This window comes from Paralichthys olivaceus, chromosome 17 (genome assembly GCF_024713975.1).
Source record: "Paralichthys olivaceus isolate ysfri-2021 chromosome 17, ASM2471397v2, whole genome shotgun sequence".
In the NCBI taxonomy this organism is placed as follows: Eukaryota; Metazoa; Chordata; class Actinopteri; order Pleuronectiformes; family Paralichthyidae; genus Paralichthys; species Paralichthys olivaceus.
This window is the reverse complement of record NC_091109.1, coordinates 6,371,973-6,393,037: the sequence shown is the minus strand read 5'-3', so window position 1 is coordinate 6,393,037 and position 21,065 is coordinate 6,371,973. Positions and strand designations below refer to the sequence as shown.

The following is a 21,065-nucleotide window of genomic DNA, read 5'->3' as shown; positions in this document are numbered from 1 at the left end:
ACTTTTTTCATCAAGTAAAATTGTTGCTTATCTCTCAACTTGGTGATTATCTTCAAATTTTGTCCATCTTCAAACTACAATCAGACATTGTCAGACATTTACTTTTTTTTTTTTTTTTAAACTAATTTCTTATGTGACAGGAGTTAAAGCAGTAGCTGCTGGAACTACTAATTTGACAATTATAATTACAGAAACCCTCCATTCATCAATTGTTAAAGTTCACAGTTGCTTTAGTTCATTATTGGGTGATGGTGTTATTCTCCTTTACCTTTCTCCTGAATCTGGAGTGGACAAGAGCTGACCTTGACTCCACTATAGTCCATGATGACATGGACTTAAAAAACAAAAAAACTAACTTAGTACCAGTGTACAATGTGCATGTCACACTATATACTCAATTAATCAATTTGTATTGTTTAAAATGCATATTTACTTTTACTAATGTTTCTCTTTTCAATATCCCCTGTGTAAATGTGTAGTGGGACTAATAAATGATTATTTTAACTTAATCTTCAAGTCTATTGCATGTTTTAAATTCTACCTCTCAATGTTAGAAGGGTGTCCACTGAAGTTTTACTAACTATTATATTCTGCATGCCTAAACTATATATAACAACTTAATTTTATAACTTGATAAAATGTCAGCAATCACAATTTTGATCAATAGTAATTGTTGAAAATGTTTATAACAGTAATAACGGTCCACTATCATTATAATCTTAATGAATCATGTAAGCACAGTGAGCAGGTTTAACAAATCACTGATTTACCTTTTTAACTGTCTTTCTCTTAAAGAAATTTGAAACCATATTTTTTAATAAGGAGAAAAATGTCTTTAAACAAAATAAAAATGTGACTTATCACAATAAACTATGTTATCTAGAAATATTTTTATTTAAACATTCACAGTGTTGTGGGATGTTTATATTGGGGGAAAAAAAGTGTTGAACTCATAAGCTTCTCGTATTCTGTGCTGTGAGTGGTGCACAGCGTTATGACCTTGTTGTAATTTTAAGTGACATTTCACATTGAAGTGCAATATGTTAAGTTTTACCTACATTCCACTTCAGAGTAACTAACCACCTCTGGTAAAAGTGGCCTTAATGGAAACAAATCAACTTAAAGGTACAGTGTGTCGAATTTAGTGATATCTAGTGTTGTAGTTTCATGTTGCAGCTGAATACCTCTTACCTCACCCTCCCCTTCCAAATATGTAAGAGAACCTGTGGTAGTCTGTAGTTGTCATAAAAACTCAAAAGGTGTTTAGTTTGTCCAGTCTAGAGTACTTTAAAAAAAGATGGCGGCCTCCGTAGAGAGGACCCCCTTGATGTCAATATTTTATTTAAATATAAAGGGCCTTTTCCGAGGTAAAGAAAATGACAATACATACAATTTAGATGAAATGAACTACTGAAAACATCATGAGGATTATTCTACATTAAATTTCTGCCAATAGTTCCCTTTCACCTAAATCTTACACACTGGACCTTAACTCATCTACAGGAAATTAAATGTGCTTTTAAAAGAAATTCCATCTGAAGTGCCCCTGTGTTTGGAAACATAAAGTAATTAGCTGAATCATTTCTGTTCCGCATCTTCATGGTGACATGATTTTTGTTTTGTTCGAGCTTTAAACCTTACATCTTTAGGCTCCAGGATGAATATATGTCCTGCCTTGTGTGGTTTTCTCATGTGGTTTGAAACAAGATCAAATTATCACCTGCACCCTACCTCTGAAAATATTCCATTCAATGTAAAATGTAACATGAGGATGAAAAACAAAGTTTGGATCAACTAAACTCTCACCAACTCATAAAGAAACTGATGTAATTTCGGACAATTCTGAATTTAACATTGTAAAGGTTTTGTATTTGTGTCTGACGCTTTGGGAGGAGGCGCAGCAGGATGCACCATGTCGTCAAGATGCTGGAGCTGCTCAACAGCATCTGAAACGAGGAGAACCTTGAAAACGCTGGACGGTGAAGACGGACTGGTTACCATGACAGCGTGTTCTCTCCCTCTATTCAAACGGAGTGTCTTTATTTTGATTATGGTATTGTACTGCATTTCCTCTGGTGTCTGTTCTGAGGCCTTGGTGGACATTAAATCCCTCTTCACATCTGTGTACATAAAATACTGTTTTCATTGTGTGATGTCCTATATTGAAGCACACAAAAACACTTTCAAAAGAAGTTTTAGGTTTGAAAATTTTATTCATTTCATATACATTTTTTTCCTCAGAGTACTGTGGCACAGATAATCTGTATTTTTTGCACATTAATAGTTTGCCCAACATGTATGGATTGCAACAAACAATTGCACGTAGAAGTGGAGCTGTGCACAGTGAACCTCTTCATAGTCTTTCAAGCTGGATTTAAACAGGAATTAAGTAATATCTTTATCTGTGTGAATCCAGTCATGACATGTATATGCAGCAGTCTCTTGCACAAAACACCAAAGATTGGTCAACTATGAGCAATACACATATTAGTCTATATCATATCCATCTTTTCACACATATACATATTAACAAACTCATGAAGTACTACATTTTTTTATACTTTAGAAAAATACAGGACACTGATGATTGGACCCTTTTGGCTGTGCTTCTCATGGGAAATTTAACATCCATTTGATAAATCCTGAAACATGCTTTTCTTACTGTTTACACCGACACCTCTGATAATAATGTTTACAAAAGTACAGGATCAATGTGCAAAACCAGAGATTTGAAAGGAGTGGAATGAAAAGCTCACTAATAGAAGGGGCAGAGCATTCATACGGAGATCGTCACACCTTTTAGTTCAAGCAGCCCAGCACATGTACTAACTAGCACTCGAGCTGTTAGCCAAAGTAAAAGCCTTGTCAACTGTGTGCATGGCTAACTTATATTCTAACTAATGAAGTAGTGAAGGAGTAAAAGCAAAAGAACCCCAAAAAATGTAAGGCATTATTCTCAAATCTAATGTTTAAGAGGTACAAACACAGTATGAACTGTACTAGCCGCTCCTAAAATGCCTATTGCTGCCTGTGTTTTTGCAGCATTTACCATCGTCATTACTGGCAGAATATCAAATGGTAAATGCAGACACACACTGAAAGCACTTTTAGTCACCACACATGATGGGACTGACTGAGGAGGGCTCCTTTGAGGAGAGAATAAAGCCTTTAATTTGCAATAGTACTTATTTCAGCAGTATTGCATAAAAACGTTCAGTAAGTACAAAAATAAATTGTTTGTAACAAAATCATGGTTTCATGGCATCTGTCATAGCCCATCAGGCTTCATTATGTAAAAGTCTTTACAGGATTATGCTGAAAGCAACCAAAAAGTTTGGATATGACCCAGCAAAGGGAAAACATGTTTGTTCAAACCTAAAGGCCACAATGTTGGAAAGTAAACAAAGATGACAGAGGAAGAAATGTCTTCGGGTTGAAGAATACTGCTCTGAGGAAATCCGAAAGATTTCCAACCTGACTGTCAGACCTGTGGAGGGTTATGTTGTGTCTTAATATTTCTATTTTTAATTAAATGGGAGAGCACTTACCCAAAAACATTACAATTGATATTTATTATAGGAATAATTTGAGTTACATGAAAAGGGCAATACCGCTCACATGTCTATATGCTAAATATGACACCAGAACACCAGGTTAGTTAAAGTATGCATCAGCCTTTTTGTACAGTTTAAAGTGCCTCTAATTATCAATGTTAGTGTATAGCAACTTTCCGCTAACTGCTTAGCTGTCCGTCACAAAGCTGAACGACATGACTGCTCCTCAGAAGTGAAGCCAAAGTGTCTCGATTACCACCTGGTGGCTCTCTGCAGTATAGGTCATACATCCTGCCTCCATGTTAATGGATGGACATGGACCACATTAAAGTTCTTATCACACTTATTAATGTACAAGTATAAGCTTTCAAAGTGCTAGAAGGCTGTTTTTTGGCAGAACAGGTGAGCCTCCATGTTTAACATGCCTCTACTGTACTTTCTTTACATTTAGCATACAAACATGAGTGGTATCAAACCTCTTATTTAACTCTCAGCAAGAAATAAGCATTTAAATAGGGTTGCACTATTCATTTAACTGGTTTGTTTAGAGTGACTATTTCTAAAGTGTGTTTTGTGCTCATTGCCATCTAGAGTTTCATAATACTAAATTTAAACAATTTTTCTGAGAACTGCATTTATTCTTACAATTCCAAAGGTGTTGCAATGATTACAATTGTGTGTATAAACTGACAATCATCCAAAATTAGCTCTTAAATAATAGAATACAATTCCTTTCATTTGGTGAGCGAGAAGATGCAGTGTTAAACACGGCTCCGCCTCTTCTTCAGACATTGAATCACAGAAAGTCTTTGAAAGATTTCGCCACATCTTCATTTCACATAAATCACAATACTCTTGCAAACAGATAGAGGGACATGTTTTCTTTTTTCTTTGCCTGTACAGATATTCTTTTGGAGTTGGGCCACGAGGAGTTTTTTCAGATTTTAAGGCAGAGATACCGATGTTGAGTTCAACCTTGCTTGACCACACTTTGGTGGCGATGAGAACATGGAGGATACCGTGGAAAAAGGGGAAAGAGCCAGTCGCGTCTCCTGCAAGGTGTCTCCATTGAGGCGGTAAAGTGCCTGGCTTTGGGCAGAGTGCTTGGTGGGGTCACACAGGGCAGGTGTTGGCCCCTGCTTGGCTTGGAGCTGGAGGCGGACGCTGGGTCAAGGCACTGGATGAGATGGGCCCCCGTCCATGGGGCTGTGAAGTGGCCCTGAGGGACTCGTTGTGCTGCCAACTGTCACTATGGCCGAAACACTTTCACCTGTTGCTCTGGCTCCAACTTTTCTGAAAGGCAAAAAAAACCCAGTCTGAAGAAAAGTAGTATTCAAAAGAGAAATACCCTGCACAATGATTGGGTTGTCCAGATAAAAGACAAATTGTCAGTAACAAATTGTTCAGATGAACAGGACAGTCTTCCTGGACATAAATTGAGAGAACATGGAATGATAATAAAAAGGACACTCTCAGCTGAAATCAATGACTCAAATACATGTCTTGGTCACTGGCTTTGCCCCATTATACTGCGTCCTGTCTTTGAAGAACGCTGACAACCCCCCAACCTGAGTCAGAGCTATTGTGTGGAATGCAGGTGAAGAAAAAAATAAGACAAAAAGAAAATAAGAAAACAGAAAAAGACCATTCACTGACGTGAAAAGGAACAGATTTCTTGTTGGTTGATTAAAAAAAACAAAAACAGCCTTATCCTCCTGCACTGTGTGTGTTTTCCATGTTGAATGCCTAACATCTAATGGAGCTTTTCAGTTCCATTTCTAGCAGATGTATTCACTTCTGCATCCATTCAGCCGTCGATCTCTTCTCTCAGGACAAAGCACAAAATGTGTGACATTAACTGAATGAGTGTCCCTTCGTTCGTGTCCCTCTCCATGTTTCTGTCTCTCTCACTCACTCTGGTTACAAGAGTATGGATCGATGTGATAATCTGTGTAAGTCAGCTCAGGAGAGCAGACTCACTTTACTTTTGCTTAACTTGGTGACGGATGTGCAGCAGAACAACACAGCAGTAGATACCTGCCACATTTATACACATATATCCTATATCTATCATTACATCAACTATAGAGTGAAGACGATATTTTATTTCCCCATTTTAATAAATATCAATCAGTATTTAGTCATAAACCTCTGACACTGGTTGATATGAAAATTATTTTGCTTCTGTGCTGATAACACAGGAAGGCATACAAATCCAACTCGAAAAGTTACATTGATTTATAATTATACTTTTTATGCATAATTAATGACCAATATAATAATTTATTTTATTATAAACACTATTCTACAGTCTCTACTCCCATCAAAATTTGCTGGATGATTGTAAAAATGTTTATCATTGATATTTCCCTCATAGTTGACATTGTATTTACTTTATCTCTGCTTACACATGCTGTCATTAAAAACAACTTGTGTGATACCTTTCAGAGGAGGTGCTGGAAGCTTCCGTCTTTGATGGCGTGATGAATCCAGAGTTTGAGGCTGTAATGAGAGAATCTATTAGACACCACAAACACCCTGGTCCTGGTTTAGAGCTGCTATATGTTCTCCTTTTCCTTATGTTCCTTAACATGTTAAAAAGTAAACATACATTTGTTCTCACAGATATTGTTGATAAACTTGAACGGCAGTGTGATACCTTCGCCTTTGGCTTGTACTTGGAGAAGCGATTGCAGACGGTCACGTTCAAACCAGCTGTTTTCAGGGCTGATATTCTGGCCTCAATGTTTGAGATCTTAAAAAGGAGAAGGAGGCTTCATTCAGCAAATACAACCCATTGCAATATGATTTATGCAATTATTCTTAAAAAAATTATTTTAGTCTCGGCAAAATGCCCAAGAAGCACTTTGAAAGATGTTTCAAATTACAATGATGAACTATGTCATTATTTTCACCTTCAGATATCCACTTCCTAATTTTGTGACTTCAAACCTGAGTTTCATGAAAAAAAAAAAGTACCTGTATTTCAGACTGCTGGACCTGAGCAGCTGCAGTGGCGACCTGGTCTTCCAGGAAAGCTAGATCTGTGTCTGTGGTACCACTGCTAATACTGCGGGCACACTGCTCTAGGTCCCCCAGCGCCCCCTCAAGGCCATACACAGCACCAGCAGCGAGGTACACCTTTGTGAAGGAGATAACCTGGACTGTTAGTTCCCTTCGACCTTTGATGGCAAGATTGAATAATTGAACTGTAGCTGCTGACCAACTTACATTTTCCTCCATCTTAGTCAGCCTCTGGTCTAGCCGCCGGGTCTCGGAGCAGTTGGAGATCGGTGAAGCACTCATGGAGTCGGAGGGGGTGTAGCTCTCACCTCCCGCCTCACCAATCAGCTCCTCTGTGGCGTTCAAAACCTTCAGCACCTCTGTGGTGATGCTGCAGAGAGATGCCGCAGAGTACTTCTGCTTCAGAGACACATACAAATACAGTCAGTGTAGGGTACACCCTGAAAGGCTACAAGTAAAAAAGAACAAAACATTTATTTTAATTAAATATTTCATGTCATCATGTGACTTTTTGTCACATGATGACATGAAATAGGGGAATATAACAAACTTCAATCAGGACTTTAGGACTTTATCATTACACATGTTCAAAGTGTGTAAAGGAAGACTGTGCAGTGTGAAACGCATTACTGTTGCATCACGAAAAGAGCTGGGGAAAAATCCAGAATCGGGAGAAATGAGGGGGAAGAGGAGGACGGAAGGAAGCAAGTGAAAACCAATGGAGCTATGGATGTTTGAGCTCAGATGTGCAAAAAGTGATGGATGATGAAGTATTATCTCTATACAGATGAGGAGAGAAATAAAAACATTTGTGCAGCTTAAGAACCACAAATTCAGCCATCTGTTAAATTCTCAATTTCAAATCACAGCAGATACACGATAATACTTGTCCATCAGAGCCCCTCAACAACAATATGTACGAGTGCGCCATCTGATCCAAACATTTAGAAAAATTGCTAAATGTTGCAAGCTGAGTTAATAAAGAAACAGGAAAAGTCCTTTAAAAGATAAATAAACATCTCAGTCAATGTGTTCAGATTAACTAGAGCAGCTTGTTTTCAAATTCTGAGCTAAATCATAGTTCAGTGGTGAACATGCCGTCTTTGTAAGGAAATATGCTGTTTTCTTCTGAACACATAGGAAACGAGATGTCGTAGTAAAGAGAGACGGATGTAAAGCTTTGATCAGTGGGGTTGGAGGCGTATTGATCGCTCTCAGCCACACAGACGCAACGGTCTGAAAGGCAGAGTATCACCCGGTTTATGGGAGAGAGAAAGAGAGAGAGAGATGAGGGGCAGAGCGTTAGTAAAGACAAGCTACAGTACAGGGAGACAGATGAGAGGCTGAGGACCAAACCTCTCATCTTTCTTTTAAATGAACTGTTCAGTGATGTTACAAAGACGGAGACGCAGAGATGGATGCTGGGAGATATTGACTTGGGGTTGGTCGATTGAGAAATGGATCTTCGGTGAGAGTCTGATGTTGTCATCCACTCCAAAGAACCAGGCCGTCGTCATTCAGATCAAACACCCTGATGCACAAACATGCCTCACTGGTCATGATGCTGAAACATTAACTCATAGTTTTGTTCCAGACAGAAATATATATAATAATATAATGTAAGAAAGGAATATGTCACTTTGGAATATGTAGGATTTCTAAATGACTAATTAACCTAATAGTTAAGAGCAGGGGCAGGTTTCACAACTTTAAAATGGGAAGAAGAGTTGGGGCACACTTTTAAATCAAGTAAGAAATGTTAAGATTTTTAAAGCCTGTATTATTGTCAATAATAAACTACAATTAATTAATAGTTATAGTTATGAATGGTATTTCCCATATAACTGTATGATCTAGTAGTTGTTTTTAATTCATGTTGAGTTCCAGTGTAAACCACATTAAATCTGGATTTTTATTTGGTTTGGCACCAAATTGTACACACCCATAAGATCCATCAATGTGTTGAATGTTTAAAAACGCTTTAAAACTCTCTTGCAACATTAAAGAATGTGAAAAAAGAATTCTGGACCAGCCCCCTGATCTGGATCCACACCAACATTTAATGAGTTCAGTCGAATGGTTAAGTAATATACAAACAAACAAATAAAATTGCCATGCCAGTTATGCTTGTGCAAATGTAAAAGTGAAATTCAGCATATGAATTCCTGTGTAACTTGATGTGTATATATAAAATAAAATATCTAAAAAGCCCTGAATGACTCCCTTATGTCACATTTTGTTCCTTTTACATTTGATCGAGCCGCCCTGACAGGTCTGACAGGGGAGCTGTGAAAAACCATAAGAAATAGACCACACCACACCTTTGTCATACGCGGAGCTCTTATGAGTCCGGCACGTGACCAGCATCGACCCACACGCCTCAGATGCAACACTAGTACAGGAGGTGAGCTCATAAATGAATGTGTGTGAGTCTGTCTGTCTGACTTTGTGTGGGGTTGGACTCACCCATTATGTAAATGATGGTGTGGATTTACTATGTGAAAATTTCAATACTGCAGCTTTGCTTTTAACCCAAAGATCATAGGTTTTTATTAATGATAAAAAATAAAGTCTGCAGCTCTTTGATGATGGATGACTTCTGTTTAATTCATTCATGCGAAAAGACGCTACCACTAGTATTTTAGAAAGCTGCAGCAGAAGTGAAATATAACACACGCACAATTCACATTTGACCCAATTAGACACATGCACACAACCAGTATGCAGCACGTCTGTGCATTTCAGGGAGGAATAAATATATTACAATACATTAAGTGACTATAGCAGCGTTGCCATAGTTGTTGTTGAGCAAGGCCTCCTTCACATGTCACAAGAAGTCTTCGCTGTCTCACCCATATCTCACCTGCTGCAAGAGAGAGGAGAGCAACTGGAGCCTCTGCTGTTGCTCCGAGTCATTCTGTCCCTCCTGACGCACACACAGAAACACACAGAGCAGCGAAAACGAAGAAGAGAAGCACACAGCAGTGATTGTTAAACAAATGGATGGAAGAGGAAGGTGGGAAGAAGATAAATTAATCAAAGTGCAGACAGACAGACGAACTCAAGCAGAGCAGTGATAAAAGCTGATGATGAGCAGTGGAAACAGATACTTCTCCCCACCTGGTTGTCTGACAGCACCTCCTCCTGGGAAGAAGGTGTAACAGCAGGTGAACTTGCACTTGAACCACTCCTCCTTCTTCCTCCTTTCTGTGCGGCCTCCTTCTCCACGTCTCTCTTATGTTGTTTCTTGCTTTGTCTGTGTGCTTCTCTTTTGTCTCCTCTTGTTTGTTCCTGGTCATCCACTTTCTCTTCCACACTCTCCACTCCCTTCTCTAACCTCCTCTCCCTCACCCTTCCTTCCTCTCTCATCGAAGGACTCTTTATCAGTCTCTCACTCCTTTTCATCTCTTGTCCGTTCACTTGTTCAGCTGTTTCACTCGGCTTCTCCCTCAATCTCTCACTCGCCCTCTGCCGTTCCCTGTCTGCGTCTTTCAGCCTCTTCTTCTCTCTTTGTCTGTCGCTGTCTTTGTCCGTCTGTCTGTCTGCAGGGCACTCCTCTCCAGCGGAGCTGTCGTCTTTGCTGTTGGCACGTTTGACCAGCTGACTGAGTCGGAACCTTAGCTCCTCTTCCAGGTCTCCGGACCCTGGAGCTAGAGAGTGGGGCTGTGGGGGGCTCAGGGCTGCTGAATTTGGGGCCACTGTGTCCAAGTCTTGGGGCTCTGGTGTCATGGCATCTAGTCTGAAGGGGTCTAGTGCAGCTGTGGCCGTGGGCATAGTGTCGGGTGCTGGCTGCTCCTCACTAAGACCTCTCTTCAACAGGGCGTTGAGCAGGAAACCACTGTTCTCCTTGAATGAAGAGAGAAACACAAAAACACAGACAAGAAAGGAAAATAAATATTAAGCATGAAATATACAAATTACTGTTTAGAAAAAAGTTGCTGGAGAAATGAAATGAAATACTACTAATAACAAACTATACATTTCATTCACCTGTACTAAGGGATAGATGGACTGTGTGTGGCTCTGGCCTCCAGGTTTGCTCTGCTCTGTTGACGACTCCCTCTTGCTTTTCCGTCGTCGCCGTGACCTTCTGACCGGGTCGATCCCCCGCTCCTCGGCCTCGCTGCTGTCTCCCATCACCTGGGAACAGTGGTGCAAAAGTAGCTAAGCATATTTTCTCAAGTGCTGCACAATTATGAGATCCTTCTACTTTACCTGGGGCATTTCCATTTAATATTATATTACTTTATCTTCTACTCTGCTACATTTTAAAGGGAAATAAAGTATAATATTGTAGATGAATAGTGCAATATAATAAATAGAAACCAGAACGTATCATTTTTTAAAATGTATTCCTTCCACATTAATCATTGAGCTTATGGCCCAATTTAACAAAACTACCTAGTGATGCATCAGTATTAAGTTTGGGTACAACATTGCTGTATTGGTACTGTAAGGTGAACATTACGTTCATTCTCAATGACTAAATACATTTAGGCCTGAATGTAATAAACAAAAATGTGGATTATTAGCTGTAGGCTTAAGCAACGAAAAATGTGGTTGCCAGCAATGGAAGCCTCCCATCTCCACATCATGTGGTTGGGTTTTGATGTACCTGTTCATTATGAGTTTAGATTATCGACTGCTAGCGGCCATCAGCTATAGAGGGTTACTACTAAATATCAATAAACCTCAGAAGCTTTTTGCAGCGATGCTCTGGTGGGATCATGACCGGATCCGTGGGATGAGGTCCTCTCTCTTTTTGTCCTGACAGATTATTTTCTTTTTCTTTATGATGTGTGGATGTATATTTGTATACTATTTTTGTATTTGTTTGAATAAAAGTGATGAAATTTGCTTTTGAAAACATCTATATCAGTACTTGTAGTAAAGAATTATCCCAAATCACCTTGGGGTTAAAGTTCACATCCAGTGCCTCTGAGTGCAGAGGATATGGAGAGAAGTTCTGGTGCAGGTGGGGGTGGTACAGGGGCTGGTGATGAGGGTGCAGGTGTGTATCCGCCGGTCCCTTCTTCCTCAACAAGTTATGAGGTGGTTTACGAGGACACGCTGACAGCACAGACGAAGCCTCTGAGTCCGAGTTGAGAGTCTCTGTGTTGGTGTACTGGCCGGAGGACGGTGACGTGATGGGAAGGTGCTGGGTGTACGTCCACTCCGGGTCGTGCTGCGAGTCCGTGTAGTAAGTTTCGTCGGATAGCTTACGCCTGAACTGTCTCAACGCCGCGCCCCAGCCGCCTTCGTTGTCCTCCTCGGAGTCGGATCCCATCTCATCGTATGCAGAGACGACGCCGGACTCCTTTTCCAACACGCTGAACACCAGGCTCTTCCTCTTGGTTAGCAGGCTGGGCCGAGACAGCTGAGAACTGTGCAGGGCGATCCAGTTACCGTCTGGGCTCTGGAGCACTGAAGATGCACCTGGATGAACATAACCAACAGAAACACTTAGAAAATGTGACATACAGTATTTTCACCTGAGTTTCTTATAAGAGCTTTAGGGGATGCAATGTTTGGCATTAGAGAATCAGTCTGAATGTAAAATTAAAAATTAAAATCTACAACCACCAGTAATCAAAAAGTTGCTGTTGGAAATCATGGTAAAAAGGCCATAGAGAATAGATAAAGGAGAAAAAATTAAGCAATACATAAATGCCAAATGCTTGGATGGAATTAGGAATTAGTTACTGAAACAACATCGGCAGCATGAAGACTAGATATTTACTGGAGTTGTCCAGGCGATCAACGCTCTTCCAGGTGGGTAGGGACGTGGCCTTTGCCTCCCGCTTCAGAGACGCGTACTCATGCAAGTCACCACCTGCTCCGGCGCCCTCCTTCTCTGGGGAGTCGTCACTGGTGAGGGAAAACGCTGACTGCGACCTCTACAACCACACACACACACACACACACACACACACACACACACACACACACACACACACACACACACACACACACACACACACACACACACACACACACACACACACACACACACACACACACGGAGATAGCAACACACTGATTTAATCCAACTGCTACATTTTTTTTTTCAAAGACATGAAGAGGAGACACAACATTGCTTTCTTTGTAATTTTGGACCATGTCACTTAAATCCACAGGCCTTTCAGTCAAATGCTCCACACAGATTAATACTGCAATGACACAGTATCCAGACACGGCAGCAGACAGTAGAGCTGTGAGTCGAGACTCTCAACAGCAGATGGAGCTAGAAAACAACTAAATAAGTGGACAGACAGGCGAAGCTCTAAAAATGTCTTCATCTCTCTTCTTCACCCATAAATGTCTTTTTGAGACATCCTATAATAGATGAGGGAATATTCAAGGTTTTGGATGAAGTTTTCTTGTTGGATCAACTTTGTACAGTTGGTGTTTGTGTATATATTCACTATTCTAAAAAACTGAACACCATCCTGAAACTGATTTAGAGGCTTCTCCACTGAGAGTAAAAGGGTTCGTACGGGTGGATTCAAAAGTTGCACATGTGCATTAACTCACACTGGAATCTATTTTGAAGCTACAGTGTATGTGAAGGAAACTTTGATTTGAAAAGTATGTACATCGGAGTACCAATGTATGTTCTGGTATAGACTTAAGTGTCTAGTGGGGCACAGAAGAAATCGGAATTCTTACAGTGGGTAACAATTTGTTTATGCGGCACGGATATGAGTATTTGCATCAATGAGTCTCATCGAGAGTGTTTGCATAGAGCTGATAAACAGAGCCGGTCTCATGGGACAGTTGAGTAGAATCCCAACATATTTCATGGGACTTTGATCTGCGCTGAGTGAAGCGGTGGGAAACTGAATGGGGAGGCCCGGGGAGCGCCGCTTTGATGCTTCTCTCATACGGGACTATGACAAATCTCCAGCAGTCCCTGCTGACAAGCGGTGTGAACCACGATAGGTGTGTGTGTGTGTGTATGTAAAATGCTGATTTGTGTGTTTGCTTTCCTGTGTGAACAGGCATTGTGTATGCAGTTTTATGAGGCTGTGTAGTGTGTTGTTGCTGTATTGTGTATGATTATCTAATAACTTTAGTGAAACAACGCAATTTAAACAGCATTTGGCTTTTCCTCTGATTCGTCAGGTATTGATAAACTGATAGATTCTTTTATTTGCTTAAAGATTATACACTGGATACAGAAATAGATTTTAAACATTAATATAGTGCATATATTGGCCAACACTGATTTTCTGTGTAAACATTGAGTGACGTTGTGAAAGGAGGGGTGTGGCTTACAAAGCATTTGTTTAGGTCCAAGATGCTGATGCAAATGTGACACCTAGTGGCAAAGAATATCATATATAAGACCTTTAAAATGTTTATTAACAAGTTATTATAGCCTTACACCTTTGGATCTTTTTTACTGCCTCATAGTGTTTTTCCTCCTTATGAAGACAAATTTAACCCAAATATCAAACAAATCCAAACAAATGATTTCTCCAAAGTTGTATCTGAGTCCACAACATCAAATATTCCAATCCAGGAGGTATTACAGCTTTGCACAATGATTAATTACAAGTGGAACAGACTCATGATCACGGAGGACACCAGGCAAATAAAGAAGCCGAAACGCAACATTAAGTATGACACCACAAATGCGTATGAGGGCGGTGATTATGAAAAGTTCATGTTATTTCCTGCCAAACACACCATTCCAGTGTTCAAACCTGGAAAACACACGGAAATAATGTCCGGTCCACCCAGAAGAACATAAAAACACAGACAGACACACAAACCACAAACTGCATTATCAATGACCAAATCCTTCTAGTCAAGGATCAGCAGTTTTATTTTGAACTAACTTTATATAGTTAGTATCCATTTGTTGTGTCATATTTTTTTAGGGTTAAAATGGATGTGCACACTGACCCAGAGAGAGTTGGAGGTTTTGAGAGGGTCCTGTGGTCCTTGTGAGGAAGTGTGAGGTTCAGATGGAGAGGGAAGGTTACTGGGCTGGATCAGAGACTGAGACTGAGACCAGACAAAGTCGTACTCTGTCTGCATCTCTGAATGCTTCCTCCTCTGGATGATCTGAGAGGGAAAGAACGACATGAAAAGAAGAAGAAGGTGAAATAAGACGAAATGTGCCTTGAGGTATGAACAGATAAAGCAAGCTTTGTTTATACACAACAAAATGTAAATAAATTAAAAATTTAAATGTTAATCTGCAACAGCATTTTACACTTAACCATGAATAATTTGTAATCATGAAACTGTAAAAGCATTTCTCCAGTTTTCTTTTCCATTTTCATGTGACGAGCACCTAAACACTTCAAGTAGAGATAAGAATAATTATTTTATTCCACTTTCAAAGACCTGATGGCCAACATGTTAAATGAAACTGAAAAGCAATTAAACAACGGGAATGTTTGTCTGCACATACTATGTTTGTGCAAATTAGAGGATATGTGGCCCTGAAGTGCAAAACACATTACATCAATGCAATGCAGAAGTTAAACAACGGTCTCCTGACAAAGGGAAGATAGAGAAGTGAGCTACATTCCAGGGTGCATTCACATTAGAATAAGGTTAACGACAATAATTCTTTCATATAAAAAGGAGGAAAGTAAGTAAGCATGTAAAAATAAAACTCACTCTTACTCAACATACTTTTTGCACAATGGTTGTAGCAAGTTCCTCTATGAGCTCCTCTTTGTGGTCCCGCAGATACCGAGCCTCATTCTGCTTCTCCTACACACACACACGAAAATACAGTATATTCAGTTCAAAGCGAGTGATTACCAGGAAAGGGTCTGTGCCAATGTCTTTGCCTAAAACCATGACTGCATCCCACTGTGACTGACACGAGGAGAAGAGAATGAAGAGACAATAGAGAATGTGGGAAAAGAAAAGAGAAGAATGGAAATCAGAGAGGAAGAAGAACAGAGGGATTCTCACCAAGCTGTCACTGAACTCCTCTGCCTTAGCGATAGCCTCTTCTATAGCCTCCTCAGCAACACGCAGGGCGACTGTGAGCGTCTCTGCCATACTGTGTCCTGTTATCACACACAAACAGCATCTTCAAATGTCTGTCAGACGTGCACACACGTGCCAACCTCTACTTTTTACCAAGCCATAAAATATATATCCAGTTAGCACAGTTTATTGGTGCTCGGAGCAAAGCTCTGTGGTAATGTCTCTACTGGATGAATTACCATGACACTTCATCCAGACATTCATTGTTCCCTGAGGATGAATCCGAATGACTTAACAAACCCCTCGGGATCCGGGACTTTTGCCCTTCTGTCATCACAAATTTTACATTTATAGTTTTGAATGAAATAGCTCATTGATTCCCATGTATGGATTCCCATGACATTTGGTAAACATATTCATTTTCCACCAAGATAAAGTGTGAGTGATTAGAATTTAGTTTGCTGTCAAACATTTTTAGGGACCAGAGTGGCGAGACCTTGATGAGGCTTCATTGTGAAAATTGTGAGCTTTCATGAAACAACATATCGATGGCAGAATGGTGAATTTCTTATTTTGCCATAAAGAGAAGTTGTTATAACTTATATATACATTCTCCAATCTGGCCCAAATTTCACATGTTTGATAAGAGTCCCTGCTTGAAGAAATCTATGTGTCAATATTCTGTGATACACAGCAACATAATGACTGGAGCGTTGCACACACACACCCCAACTTTGGCATAATACAAACCTTCTCCTGCTTAAATTAAATGTTTTCCATGCATCTGTGCAAATGTCCATTAAAGGAATGAATTCGACCCACACTCAAATCAAAATGGTGATTTTTGTCGTTTGTCATTAAACCATTCGCTGACAGAAAAAAGGTTTCTATTGGTTTAATCCATTTAAACACAACAACATGATGTAAACAGTTTGTTTGTGGGCCTCTAAAGAGCCGCCATTATCTAAATGACACATCTTGATCATTGCATAAACAACTCATAATATCTGAAAAATAAGTAAAATTAGCTTTATCATCAGATAGGAGCAATTCAATTTGATTACGTGTTTGTGTGTAACAGGCATGTGTGTCCAAAAGTGTTCATGGTGTGTAGGAGGCTGTGTGTGTATTGTGTTCCTGTGATTGTGTGTGTGCAGTTTAATGTTGAGAAGACAGCTTTCTCCTCAGTGTGTTTGCAATTAATTTTATTGTTGTGTAACACTGATGAGATTCCCTGTCACGCTCACACCATTTAGAGTGCGGTGTCTATTTGTTGAGGCAACTATTATTGGGCAATAAAAATAAAAGCTCAACCTTTTAGCAAAATGGAAAAAGGGACAATTGATGAATAAATCAATATGGCAAACCCAGCGCTGCCTTAAAACGCGGCTCGTTCATCACCACTTCTCTCACCTTCACTCTGTTTGTAGAAGGCGGAGTCACTGCCGCAGATGCTGCCATCGTTGTCGTTGCTTCCGTCGTGAACACTGCTTTCTGCAAGACAAAGACAAATGAACCCGTCAGATAACACACACACAAACATCCTGCCCGTATCATACTATTCAATAATGTAGCTACACACTCTTCTTTGCACTGTTGCCACATTAAAAGTAGGTTACAGTGCACACAATGACACTAAACCCCACTTTGTGCTCCTGACTCTGTTTTGTCGTCTTGTGAATTGCAATTGTTTGGTTTCTTCTACTTGGTGTCGCTCCCAATTGTGTATGAAAGGAAAACAAAAGTAAGTGACACTTGAAATGACAACATATCTGATAATTCCCCTTTTGCCTTTCAAAACAAATCACTCTCCGACATTTGGAACAGGAATATTCTCAGTGGATGAAAGCATCACCGTGTTTTCTTTTGAGATCACTCAGGCCAGGTATCTGGTGAGTTAGTGTAATATTTATGCGAGAATCCTTTTCAAAGAAACCCCTTAATCTCAAGTAAGAGCAAAGGGACACTCATGTGACTAAAATCAGTGGTGGGATATAAACAAAGTACATTTACTTAAGTGTATTTTTCCTCTGTTCTTTAGTAGATTTATTTCTGGATACTTTTATTCCACTACATCAGGGGTTCTAAAAGTGAGGTCTGTGTATATATCTTATATTGTCATCACACTGACAGAATGTATGACTATTTTGATCCTGAATTCCAAATACTTTTGTAATAAAACATCTGAAAGCAAAACAATTGTCAAATGGGGGTCTGTGGTCTAATTAGTTGATGGGTACTTGATGTTCAAAAAATTTGGAACCAATGCACCACATATATTTGGGGACATTTTTGTCTATTTATTTGTACTTTTATGTAAATAGTTTAAGTTCTTCCTTCACCACTGACCAAAATGGAAATTTTTCTGGTAATGATTCCAAGACAGGGTTGTTTGAACAGGGGTGGGGTCAAAGAAGAAGATGGAGGTTACAACCCTTAACCACATATTCCCTGTGTGGCCCATTTACTCTTGTTAGAAACAGTATATCCCCTGTGGTTCCCCTATTTATTGTAGCCTTCTCATCAGTCCAGCTTTAAAAAGAACGTGCTCTGTTGTGATTAAGAAGACAAAGTGTCAGGCAGCACAGGAGAGGGATTTAACTGACCACTAAGGTAGAATATAATGCTGCTGTAAAAGGGAAGTGAGACCTCTGACTGACCAGGCTCCACATACACATCTATCCTGACAAAACACAAGAGCACCTTGTCTTAGGTTCCACCTCTCGTCATCACTTCAGCCCATTTCCATTCACTAACCAGAGTCTAAACAAAACCCAGCCCACACCTCGGCCTTGTTCCAGTGCTCTGGCTCCTGCCGCTGACACAAGCATGACCAAACATCCGTGACTTCCATCCTTGGCGCGTCTCCTCGCCGCCGACATTAATCTGCTCTCCAGTGTCCTATTTCTGCTGGACGGGCTGCGTGTCCCTGGCTGAATGCACAGAGACGGTCAGAACCTTCCCGGTGGATTGGTGCGAGTCTGGCTTCAAAGAGCCTCTCACTGATCTCTGCCACAGCAAAGTCTAACACTGCCTGCCATTACACCCACAGACTCTCCGTCAAGTGTAAATACACATATTTTGCAAATAACAGCGATGCACTGAAGTTATTTCAGAAAGCGTTCAATGAGTCCAACCCTTGAAAATATGAGACAGAGCAAACAAATCAAATTTCTTTTATTCCCATGACAGTCGCAGGAAGACAGCCAGCTGTCACATATCTTCTACTATTTCAGCTTTATTGCGAGATGAGCTGCTGTTTGTCAAAGCTGTGTGACGTTTTAGTGCAGAGCCCGTGAGCCAGCAATCACAAACTCTGACATCGCTTCACTTTGACGTGAAGTGACAAGTTGTAATTCAACCAGAAAAAAGTCAGTGTTTGATGTTTTTCTGCACATCTAACCACAGAAAACTGCCTCAACAGCAGCAGCACCTCATACACACGCAGCCTGAAGGTGTGTGAGGAGTTCCTCCACTTATAATGCATTGGATTTAAATCTCTATATGTCCATCCAACTTCTCCCAGTCACACTTTACGGTCTAACATGTCCCCAGACCATTACACGCTCCAGCCGTCCTTCACTCCCAGAGTTGTCTCATTCTTGACTGAAGCGGTGTTCGATGGAGCTGTACCGCTCTCGCTTGGTTAGAGCTGAATTATCATCGATGGCAGTGTGGAAGGGGACAATAGATGGAGAAATTACCTGCTGCAGCTCGGGACAATGTCGACACAGAAGGACTGTTGTCAAAGAAACTGAGCTGCCTCACAGACACAGGACAGACGGGTGGGCAGGTACGGCAGCGCACCCACACACACCTAAACCCACACAGGGAAGCTGATATACAAATATGCAGACAAAGAAACGTCTGACGATGACATATCAGGATAATTCATCCCACGACAGAATGACACGGCTGCCTGTCATTACAGACATGATGGAATGTGTCTCATTCTAGTACACTCATCCCTTTTTCTTTGCCATGACCATCATCTCACCTTTGCTCTTCATCACGTGCCATTCTACCACACCACGGGGGTGGAGGAAGATATTGCTCATTATCACCATGGTAACCAACAGACATCAGTGCTGGCTAGCGTCTACGAGGTCCTCTGTGGTATCTGACCGTGGCTGAAGGTTAAGTGAATGAACAGTTTTCTAAGCCAGCACTTTATCAAACAACTTTTATTTTAATCAAATTTTTACTGAATCCTTGCAAATGTGTTATAGTGGTGATGGGACAGTGAAATGACCACTTTTGTTTTCACACATTCACTATCATGAGCGGTATATTGAAATCTTAGAAAATCATCCGTTTGCTATAGTTAGAATAATTTCCTTTCCAAATATATATATATATGATTACAACACTACCACTGACAGCCTGACTGACCTCACCCTCGGCTTTGAGCTTGGCTGAGTCAGTTCCTGATGGAGGGGATCCTGCTCACCATGCAACCACTGGCCCAGGAGAACATCCTCTCTCATCCTTTCGGCTTGACACTGTTTTTGTGTCTCTTTGCTGTTGCTACTGCTCGCTCACCTCAAGGTTTGCTCCTTCTAAAGCTCAGTGCTACAGACACTCGTTCTCTTTCTCCTCTAGTCCTCTGTCTCCAGCCTGGTAGAGAACTCAGTGACCCTCTCCTCCTGACAGACAGTATGTGAAGCCTGATCATTCAAACCATCGGATGTCTCATCACTTGCCGGGCACTATTACATCTTTGAAAAACAATTTGTCACAGAAGTGCAACAAATCCTGGGATAGCTTGGGCCAGGAAGGATCCACCAGTTGGGGCCTTTGTTTCTCAGGGATGGAAGGACACATTTAAAGGAGCCTTGAAAATGACCATCTAGTCACGCCACTGTAATGCAATCATTCTGCATATGCAGCTTTCGAAGGATGCAGCCCGAGTTGAGAATAATGTACTGTCCTCTTAAAGCTCTGACATCTACCTCCACTCAAACTCCATTTGCACAAAAGAAATCGGAAAATTATTCTTTAAAAAAAAAACTTTGGAAAATGCACTTTCAATGCAGGGATTAATGTGAATAAAATAAAAAGCACTCTTAAGTTGGAGAAAAAAGTGGGTAAATAAACGAACCAGTAAAGCTTCACTTAGTACAAACATTTCTAAAGTGCCAGCAGCAGCAGGAGGAAGAAGAACAGTCCAGACGGTTTCCTTTCAATTACAGTGAAGCATCTGGCAGCACACACAGTCTCATAAGCAGCATCCTCAGAACAACGGCTGCACCGACAGGATGTCTGTTTACATCATGGGAGACGGAGAAAAGTAAACAAACTTGCACCCGATTCATTTTGTCTCTTTTATTTGGGCGATAATAGTTGCACACGCAAAAGTGTCGTAAAAAATTCAATATAAGAAACAAAAGTAGGATGTTTTAAGACAAAACAGCCATCCTTTTAAATGATAATTAAAAGAATGAGATGTAAGCCCAAAGACATAATTCCAACTTGTACGCACCATTACATATAAAATAAAGAATGCTTGAGGAAACATTATTTTTAGTT

General features: G+C 40.4%; 1 protein-coding gene across 5 annotated transcripts in view; it reads right to left on the bottom strand.

Moving 5' to 3' along the window:
- Window positions 1-2,189: 2,189 nt before the first annotated feature.
- The window catches only part of myripb (myosin VIIA and Rab interacting protein b), a 121,594-nt gene continuing 102,718 nt past the window's right edge, over window positions 2,190-21,065 (bottom strand). For 2 of the 5 annotated variants that reach the window (XM_069512060.1, XM_069512059.1), the window contains 14 exons: window positions 16,950-17,030; window positions 15,519-15,616; window positions 15,231-15,311; window positions 14,490-14,651; window positions 12,319-12,475; window positions 11,488-12,014; window positions 10,569-10,718; window positions 9,699-10,424; window positions 9,442-9,504; window positions 6,786-6,977; window positions 6,534-6,695; window positions 6,214-6,309; window positions 5,996-6,056; window positions 2,190-4,847 (listed from right to left, as the gene is read on the bottom strand). In XM_069512060.1, the coding sequence (XP_069368161.1) occupies window positions 4,804-4,847; window positions 5,996-6,056; window positions 6,214-6,309; window positions 6,534-6,695; window positions 6,786-6,977; window positions 9,442-9,504; window positions 9,699-10,424; window positions 10,569-10,718; window positions 11,488-12,014; window positions 12,319-12,475; window positions 14,490-14,651; window positions 15,231-15,311; window positions 15,519-15,616; window positions 16,950-17,030 (2,600 nt within the window). In that variant the 3' untranslated portion in view covers window positions 2,190-4,803. The remainder of the gene's footprint in view (window positions 4,848-5,995; window positions 6,057-6,213; window positions 6,310-6,533; window positions 6,696-6,785; window positions 6,978-9,441; window positions 9,505-9,698; window positions 10,425-10,568; window positions 10,719-11,487; window positions 12,015-12,318; window positions 12,476-14,489; window positions 14,652-15,230; window positions 15,312-15,518; window positions 15,617-16,949; window positions 17,031-21,065) is intronic. The other 3 variants (XM_069512061.1, XM_069512062.1, XM_069512063.1) reach the window with 3 other exon arrangements.